At 37.9% G+C, this 10,108-nt stretch overlaps 1 protein-coding gene across 1 annotated transcript; it reads right to left on the bottom strand.

Moving 5' to 3' along the window:
* Nucleotides 1-8,514: 8,514 nt before the first annotated feature.
* LOC134728615 (large ribosomal subunit protein eL21) lies at nucleotides 8,515-9,062 on the bottom strand. Its single transcript, XM_063594598.1, has one exon. It carries the CDS (start codon nucleotides 9,029-9,031, stop codon nucleotides 8,549-8,551), a length of 483 nt encoding a protein of 160 aa, XP_063450668.1. The 5' UTR covers nucleotides 9,032-9,062; the 3' UTR covers nucleotides 8,515-8,548.
* Nucleotides 9,063-10,108: the final 1,046 nt, after the last annotated feature.

The following is a 10,108-nucleotide window of genomic DNA, read 5'->3' as shown; positions in this document are numbered from 1 at the left end:
ATGTTTCTATGACTCTCTCTATTGAAAGAAGTAGCAGGCAAGGAATGGCGCATTTTATTTGAATAAATTAGGTTAAATTTATGGAAGTAACAGCTCCATTTTATTTCTCTCTCCTTTGATGTCTATATTTAAACAATCTAGAGATTCTCATTTCAGTCCATTACCAGACTGTCTCCTAGTACATTCTCCCAGTTAATTTTTTTTTTCTAAACAAGAACATAAATCCCTGTTGCCTGCCTCTTGGCAACTCTTGACTCTCCCAAGGCAAAATTTTGGAAGGCACTCATTGCAGAAGCACACAGAATTGAAGACAAGGAGGAGCACTGGATATTCAGATGTTAAAGTCTGACTCCAAGCTCTGGCTTGTAATGGGCAGTGGTCTAATGTGGTATTTACAGCTGAAGGGGGTAAAAAAAAAGCAGATTGCTTCCAGAAGCTATGCATCTGCTACCCGGTAAGCCTGCTGGTTTGACGCGCTCAGCAAAGTGCATGAAGAACTCTTGAACGTCACAGTGATTTGGTTAATTGGGTAAAGATAAGGGTTTCTGAATAGCAGAGTCAGTCTGCCATATTGGCCTGGCACCCAGGGACGTGTGATGAAAAAAAGCTCCGCTGTCTGGATGCATCTGAACGCTCAGTTATTTCATAAAGCCTGCACTGTGTATTTGGAATGCACATTTGCTCTTATGAATAACAGTAATTGTTTGGCTTGGCCTGCCTTTGTGTGACCGCCAGCTGGCAATGACTGGAACCGTGACACATGACACTCCAGCTGTGTCCACATGTTTCTGCCTTGCAGTATCCACTTATATAATTTGCTTTTTTGATCAACAGTTGAGCCATTTAAGGGAACTCATCATATTACACATGCCAGCTACTTCTCTGCAAATACTTCTATTGCAATTTCAAAGAAAGATTTTCATTATTCCTTGCTTATTATGGGGATGTTGTGACTTCATTAAACATAGTGCAGTAAAAGATACATTCCTAATTGAACTTGAGTATTTTTCCCTTGAATACACATAATTACAAGACAATAGCTTAGCATTTAATCAAATGAACCATTAAAATAGTAACTAATGATGGTCTTACTATGACTGACAGACCTGACCCAACTCTCTTTAACTTACCCCCCCCCACCCCAACACACATACAATTTTATTAGGCTTGCTATATTAGTCATTGTAATTAGGTTTGCAGTAGAGAACTGATAACTACCTGGGTTGTGGTAAAGAATCTTATCTGCTTAGGTGTTAAAGTTTCTGTTGTGCTACAATCTATTTTCTTCACAGAGATTTGGAAGAAGCAAGCAGAAATTGAACTTGACCCAAAATATACTTGTATTTTTATTACCTTTTCCTGTGAAACTGAAAACATTCACTTAATCCCTCCTTCCTGATACTGAAGAGTAGGGAACACACGCAGTCCTTTCAGCTCTTGGGAAAATTCTAAATTATGCAACTTTGGTAACTTATAGCCCAGACAGTGAAACTAGGCCATTGTAGCCTAAAACCCCTCTTTGACTTTGTCCCTTAGTATCACTTGGGTTTTATCAAATCACTGAATTGATTAAATATAGTGAAACATCAGAATGGCTGACCAGAGAACTATCTGCTGACAGTCTTTATGGCCCAGAAAGACAGGTACCATGCAAAAATGATTCACACTGGCTACTAGAGACATTTTACTTGGAGGAGAGAAGAATTCATTTCATCCATTCCTTTAATACTCAGACTGTCCTGGCTCATGTAAGCAGGGAGAACTTTAGGAATATTGAGAGAATTACATACAGTAGCTGTTAAAAAAAAAAATTCAGTGTGAGGGAGGGAACATGGAAAAGTCAAAGGTCTATTAAATTAGTCATCAAGAGACTTGAGTTCTAGTTCAGGACCTGCCACTAAATAGTTATACTGCCTTGGGGAAATAAACCTCTTACTTGTTAATGCATCAAATGCCTGATTCTTTAAAAGGAGAAGAGGAGGAGGAGGAAAAAGAAGAGAAAAGGGGTATGGAGCAATAGAAAGTCCTGTTCTTCCTAATACACAGGATCATTATGAAAACCCAATAGGATTTGGGCAAATATAAAATATTCTGCAAATTCAAGGAATTATTAGTGTTTAAAGTATCATAAACTTGGACGTTAAAATTCGGGGATGTGTAAGTCCTAGGAATATACTTTATCCAAAGCGGGAGAAAGGTGAGACATGTTAACTGAGTAGATGCTGTTTGCTTAGGGGCATTTGAGAGACAAAATCAAATTGAGAGTTGATTAAAAATTTTATCCTTAGACAATTAAATGTCAACAAATTGGTGAGCTGGGAGGGAACCAGAAACCTTATAGCCAACCCCCTTCATTTTACTGACAAGGAGACTGAGTCATAGAAAAGGGAAGTGACTTGCCCAAGTCCACACAGCCAGATGATGGTAGAGTGTGGAAACGCAGCCCTTCTGACATACACTGACTCCCATCCTCTCTATTGGATCTTGGGAGAAAGCATTCTGTCAAAAGACACACAACCAGAATTAAGAGAGTTTCTATGGAAAATTCTCTTTCTGTGGGAAAATAAGAAGAGGTAAGTGGATAAAGTGCCAGACATTGGTGCATGAGATCACAAGACAATAAAAACAAGGATTAACAACCAGGAACAAAAGCTTGTCACATCTTTGGAGGGCTTTGATGAGAAGCGCCCTGGGACTTAGTGACCGGCTGTTGGGAACGGGAAGGAATGGAAACAAGCAGCACTGGAGTCGGGAGCTTTATCCGATCTGAAAAGTGGTCCCTGGGGGAGTGACCACTAGCACAAAAAAGTCTACAGTGCTGCCTTGTGGGAGATGATAGCAAACAGTCTCCCACCAGGCCCTTGCTAATGTTGAAGAGAATTTGGAGCTGGAGGACATAGCACAGCAGCAGCAGCAGCAGTATCCAGACAGCAATGAGGCCTGAGGTCAGGAAGCTGACAATGTCATGGTTCTGGGTGGTCCATCTGCTTTGGAATAAGACCCCAGCCAGCAGCTGGGGTTACCAGAAAAAGGGTCTAGCTCTTAAGTGAAGAAGCTTGCAAGAAATCGAACTGTGTCTGGCATATCTTGGGTGCAATAATGAAGAACAAGGTAAGATATCCTCTGTCAAATGGGGTAGGATTCAGGGTAGATTCTGACCTCAACAGGATGGCTGAAGTGCAAACCATGGGAACCGGGCCAGCCCGTTTCAGAAGGAAAAAGTCATAGGAGGACTGGAATTTCCCCCAAGCCCATTTGGAACTCCAGGTTTAGGATTGGAGATGAGTTCCACTACAGTGGTGTGAGTCTCCTGAAACACTAGTGCCCTTGGTCAGACTCGTAGGCTGAAAGACTACTGTTTGAAAGTCTATAGAGATTACTACTGAAATGTGAGGAACTCAGGGCCTAACATTTTTCTCAGTTATGCAAGAACCTAATCTTGGATTATTGTGTAGGCTTTAATTACTATGAGGGCAGGTGTCATGTCTATTGGTTTGCCATTTTATGCCAGGTACACAGTAGTTATTCAATAAATATTTGTAAAAAAATGAATAAATCTCCAGACTTCTTCCTTCCTCTATTGGTCATTCAAATATTATTTCTGTAATCTTAAGATCTTGTGCTACTGATGGACACCCTGCCTGCTTCATAAAGTTGTCCAGGTCTGGCTTATAGCCAAGCAGACTCAAAACTGTGGTTGCAGTAGAGAATCTTAACCAAAGTAAACATGTGGCTGGAAGGAGAGGCTGTAGGTCTTTCCTTCACTATGTCACCACCTCTTTATATCTTTCATACTCAGAGCATTCACAGAATTTTAAAGGAACCCTATGAAAAGAAATAAATTTTTATAAGAGCGAGCAGACCACCAAACACTTGAACAACTGGTTATTTTCTCTTTGGCGTTATCAAGAGGGAGGTATCAGGAAGAAAGCAATAGATCAGATTCAAAAAGCATCCAAAATGTCACTACTTATTTGATGTGGCCAAGTTGTTTAGATAGCAAAGCTCATTTGTTTACTTAAACGTTCACTTATTAATTATTCTCTTTATCTCAATTTCTCTATTGCAAAATTATGATAAAAATCATACCTATCTCTTAGAGTGGTTGGGATGATTAAAAGAGTTTATACATACCAAAGGTTAAGAAAAGTCCCAGGTACATAATAAGTATTCATAAAGGTTAGCTATAATCATTGCTATCATCATCATTTCCATCATCACTACCATCACTGTCATAGTTGAATCACTTGTTCACAGAAGAGTATAACTGAAGACCGTGAGTTCCCTAAAGATACGTGTGGCACAGTTACCACTGTTATGTCTGCCAATTAGGATAGAACTCAGTGCAAATTAGGGGCTCAACAAATATCTATTGATTAAAACAATGAATGCATGCATAAAGCCCAGCAGAGACTTGGTGGCTAAATAAAACAGCAGAAAAGCCATAGTGGTATGGAAAGGCATTCTGAATCAACGGAAATCGGAGTTTGAATAGACGCAGGTGGGCAGATTTTAAGGTGATCATCCTGCCTGTGACTGAAAACTCCTGCAGAAGACTGAGCCATGATGGAATCCTGAAGTATGGTTCACGCCAAGAGAAGGAGAGCTTTGAAAGCCAGGCTAAGATGGTTGGACTTTGTTGTGAATCAGAGTGCACACAGTTCTTTCCCACACCAGAAAAACAGTAAACACTTAACACATTTCAATCAATCTAAATCTGAGAAGTTGTACAAGAGTCGCAATTCACGTGAACCACAGTCACCAATTTTAGCATGCATGGGACAGGCCATTTACTTAACAAACTGCTGTTTGGGTTTAAAATTTGTTATTACTACTTATTTGAAAAATAGTATGTGAATATCTTAAAAGTTTATCAACAGGAACTTCCAGCTACTGCTTGGGATATGAGAAACTGGAAAGGTCATTGCTTCTGCAATAATAACAAGGAAAAGATGTATAATCTACAAAATCATAACTTTTCTTGAACCTATGAGAGAGTTGAGATTGCATGACAAACACTTTAAAAAGACAGGCAATTCTAAAGAGATGTTAGGATGCAAACCCTGACTTCCCTGCAGCAGAGCATATGGGAAAGACGAGGCAATCATACCTCATGGGTAAGAAAGTTTTAGTTAATATTTTTTACAAATTGATAAATGCCAAGTTTGGGCTACTGTGAGAATATAAGAACTACCATGAGCCACAGACACAAGGGAAGTTCACACCCAACCACAGAATCATCTCCGTTAGTTTCACTGAGAAACTTTGCTGGGTGCCCATGGGAAAGAATGAGGACAGGGCAAGAGACCAAAGAGAGCCTCCCTTCTGAGGAGCAGAATTCACTGTAAGTAGGCAACAACCTGCCCAAATCTCTCCCCTCCAGAACAAAGCCTTAGACGTCCCTCAGAGGTAAGAAGGAAAGTTTGATCAACAAAGGAAGTACAGTGTGATGGAAATGGTAAATATACAGATAATTGTATTATCTGTATCAGTTTTAGAGCATTTAAATACTAGAGAAAATGTTATAAAATTAATAAAATGTCTAAATCAAAATAGTAGCAATGTATAAATGTATAAAATAGTAGCAATTTAATCAAGACAGTGTTATATTGGTGAAGTATAGACACTTTGATCAATGCAACAGAATAAAGAATCCAGAAATAGATTCATACGTACATATGATCAATTTTTGAACAAGGTACAAAGGCAATTAAATATTAATATAGGCCCACCACAAATTCTCACCCAGGATTATTGTAATAGCACCATACCTAGGTTTAGCTTAGTAAAATTGCTAAGAACTAAAGTCAAAGATCTTAAAAGTAGCAGGAGGACAAAAAGTTACCCTCAAAGGACAACTTAAAAACAGAAAATACAGAAAACAGAAGATAATGAAATAACATCTTCAAAGCTCTTATAGAAAATAACTGAAAATCTAGAATTCTATATCTATATGAAATAATTTTCAAACATAAATACAAGACACTGCTTATTTTGGTTAGGATCTGGAAAGATGTAAAAGGTCATTGTTCTCATGGTAAAAATAAGAATAATCTAGATGAAATAAAATCATATTTTCATTTTTCTAGCCAGCTGGCAAAGAATAGTATAACTAAGGAATCTTTGACAAACTGAGTTTCAGAGTTTCAAATGATTCCTTCATAAATGAACAGAGAGCCATAGCAGCTTTTGTACCTAAAGGATGGTCACTTCTAGTGCTAGTGGATGGGAAAACCAGCCTCCCACAAAGACTCACCATGGGTAAGGAGGAATCAGACAAGCCCTAGAATACCGTGTAAGTTGGAAGGACAGATCAGAACCTGGAAAAGCCCTAACTGCAAAAATAAAATTGGTATACCTAAAAAATATGTAGCCTTATCATATTCCTGAATTTTTGCCAAGAAAGCAGTAGTGGAGAGGGTCTGGAAGCCTAATATTGCTGAGTTTTCATACTTTCACAGTAATTGTATTATTGGGCCCTGTTTAATTGAATCCAAAGGTAAACCAACTATATTTTGAATGGTGGCGCAAACTCCTCTCAATTACAATGAAAAGATCAAAAATATAGTTATAAGAAAAGTTAGGGGTTGAGCTATTCACAGGTGAACTCAATATAATTAAAGCTACAATTCTATTTGATTTGAGGAGGAACCTAAATAGTCAGTGCTTCACCCTAACTGCCAAACAAAGGAAAGGGGTTTCAATCTCTAGTAAATCAGCAAAACAAACAATATTATACTTTATTCTTTTACTCATAACCTCTAGAAAAAAAATTTAAAGTAGAAAGCTTGTAAAAAAAAAAAAAACTAGGAAAATGTAATAATAATTAAAACAAAACATAGTCAATAAAAGCAGAACTGCAGATGACATAACTCCAGAAATTAGCAAAAAAGAACTTTAAGAACACATAAATATGTTAAGAAACTCACAGAAAAAGATGAATATAATGGAGGAAGAAATGAAGTATTTCAGGAAAGCAGTAGAAAATATTTAAAAGTTCACATTTTACAACTGAACAATGTAATTTCTGGAATGAAAAATCCACCAAATGGGTTAGTAGTAAGCTGGACACTGCAGAAAATTAAGTGAGCTTGAAGGCAAGTCAACAGAAATTACCCAAGCTAAAGAGTGAGACGAGATTAGAAAAAAGAAAGAAGCGGAGCATCCGTAATCTTTAAGATAATATCAATCAATCTAACATACATAAATAAAGAGTCCCAAAGGAAGAGGAGGAAAAAAGGGAAGAAAATATATTTAAAGAAATAATTGCCTAAATTTTCCAAAGTTTAATGAGAAAACAACCCCCAGATTCAAGAATTTCAATGAACCCTAAGTAGAATAAATAAACAAAAATACCATACCTGGGCACATCATTATGAAATTGCTGAAAATCATAGAGAGAAAAATCACAAGGCCAGTCAGAGGAAAAGAATATGCATTATATACTAGAAAACAATAAATTCATTTTGTGGAGAGCAAAGAAAATAATAATGTATGTGGATAGGTCATGATACTGACTTTTTAAGGCTATGCATATTCTCTTAAGTATTTCTCTCCTGCATGTGGTATAAAAAAGAACAGAGGCCCTGTAAGTTCTTCTAGAGGGGATAATGATAGCGAGACCAAGTCAAAACATGCAGTCATCATACAAAGTGGCCATCCTTGCCATCCTTGCTGGTCAGAGATTCCATGGGGGATTGTTTGCTACAGGCAACTTTAACTTGCAGTATCAGGGAATAGTATAAAGCAAAGCAATTTCTACTGTATTTAAATGAAATTTCTACACAACTTTAAATAGGTCTTGAGCAAGAGTCTTATTACCCAGGTGTTAACTTTACCTCATTAAAGGAAAAAGCCCTGTGGCTGGAATCAAAAGGCTTGAGTCCTACAGATAACTATCAATTACAGATGACCTTGCTCTGGTCATTTAACACTGGTGAGCTCATGGAAGCACAGTGTGTGGAACAGAGGGACTGGGGGTGCTCATGGGGAGTGCTTTCTTGTCCAGTGGGCTGCAGGGTATCCTAGAGCAGCATGTTCAGTCCTGGATGGACACCACATAAAATGAGGAATATTAACAAGACAAGACAGCTCCAGAGTAACATGACTAGAAAGTAATGAGTGAAAAAACTCATGTTATTAAAAACTGATTGGAGGAATACTCCTGGGTTCTTAACCTGGAATTCATAGACCTAAAATCAGATGTATATTTTATTGCTATGTGCATATGTACTTTTTTTTGACTCTTCACCCCCAAAAGTATTCTGAACTCTACCCAAGTTGAAATAAAGATACTGGCAGGATTTCCTAATTGTTTTCTGTTTTTAGTCTTATTTTAAATTGACAAATAATAATTACATATATAAATATTTATAGGGTAGAATGTGATGTTTTGATATATGCAAACATTATGGAATACCAAATCAAGCCAATTAATATATTTATCATCTCAAATACTTATTGTTTATTTGTGGTAATAATTTTTTTTTTTTTTTTTTTTTTTTTTTTGTAGCCCAGAGGTCCTTTATTTTTTTTTTTTTAACACCTATTATGCCATGAATTCATAGGGAATAGGTTCCAGCAGCTCAGGCTCCTTCCCATTGGTTCTCACAAAGTGTGCTTCTCTGGGTGGAGCAGGCTGGCGCTTTAGTTGAACCCAGGTACCTTTCTCTTTGGCTTCTTTCTTTTTCTGATCATTTTCCTTCACACGTTTCAGGAAGCTATCTCGGCTCTTAGAGTGCTTAATGTGCTCAATACGCACATTAATTCTCTTGGCAAGAATCTTGCCCTTAACTTGTTTGTTTACAACAATGCCAACAGCATGCTGGGTAACATTGTAGACTCTTCCAGTTTTGCCATGGTAACACTTGTGGGGCATTCCTTTTTGAACAGTACCCATTCCCTTGATGTCTACAATATCACCTTTCTTATAGATTCGCATATATGTGGCCAAAGGAACAACTCCATGTTTTCTAAAAGGCCTAGAGAACATATATCGTGTGCCTCTCCTCTTTCCCTTTGTGTTCGTCATTTTGGCGAATTACTGGAAGATGGCGGTTCCGGCCGAAAGGCTGTGGTAATAATTTTTATCAAATTTTTATTTTAAGTCTCTGGGCACATGTGCAGGATGTGCAGGTTTGTTACATAGGTAAATGCATGCCATGGGGTTTGCTGCACCTGTCAACCCATCACCTAGGTATTAAGCCCAGCATGCATTAGCTATTTTTCCTAATGCTCTCCCTCCCCCCACCTCACCCCCTTGACAGGCCCCAGTGCATGTTTTTCCCCTCCTCATGTCCCTGTGTTCTCATTGTTCAGCTCCTACTTACAAGTGAGAACATGTGGTGTTTGGTTTTCTGTTCCTGCATTAGTTTGCTGAGCATAATGGCTTCCAGCTCCATCCATGTCCCTGGGAAGGACATGATCTCGTTCTTTTTTATGGCTGCATAGTATTCTATGGTGTATATGTACCATATTTTCTTTATCCAGTCTATCATTGATAGGCATTTGGGTTGATTCCATGTCTTTACTATTGGGAATAGTGCTGCGATTAACATATGCATGCATGTATCTTTGTAACAGAATGATTTATATTCCTTTGGGTATATACCCAGTAATGGGATTGTTAGGTCAAATGGTATTTCTGGTTCTAGATCTTTGAGGAATCACCACACTGTCTTCCACAATGGTTGAACTAGTTTACATTCTCACCAACAGTGTAAAAGTGTTCCTATTTTTCCACAACCTCACCAGCATCTGTCATTTCTTGACTTTTTAATAATCACCATTCTGACTGACATAAAATGGTATCTCATTGTGGCTTTGATTTGCATTTCTCTAATGATCAGTGATGTTGAGCATAAACTGTACAAGCCAGAAGAGATTGGGGGTCAAGATCCATTGATGGCAAGAACTTTTGCAATCCACTTTTTTAGCTATTTTTGAAAGATACAACACATTTTTATTAACTATCATCACCATTATGTGTAATAGGTCACGAGAGCATATTCATCCTATTTAACTGAAACTCTGTACCCTTTAACTAACATCTTTCCTTTCCCCATCTGCACATGCCCCCAACCTCTGGTAACTATACTGGGGAGCAACA

The sequence above is a fragment of the Pan paniscus genome, chromosome 12 (genome assembly GCF_029289425.2).
Source record: "Pan paniscus chromosome 12, NHGRI_mPanPan1-v2.0_pri, whole genome shotgun sequence".
NCBI classification, from domain to species: Eukaryota; Metazoa; Chordata; class Mammalia; order Primates; family Hominidae; genus Pan; species Pan paniscus.
This window is presented reverse-complemented; position numbering and strand designations above follow the sequence as displayed.

Excerpts from the sequence above, each read along its gene's own strand:
- LOC134728615 (XM_063594598.1), bottom strand. The coding sequence starts at position 9,031 with ATGACGAACACAAAGGGAAAGAGGAGAGGCACACGATATATGTTCTCT.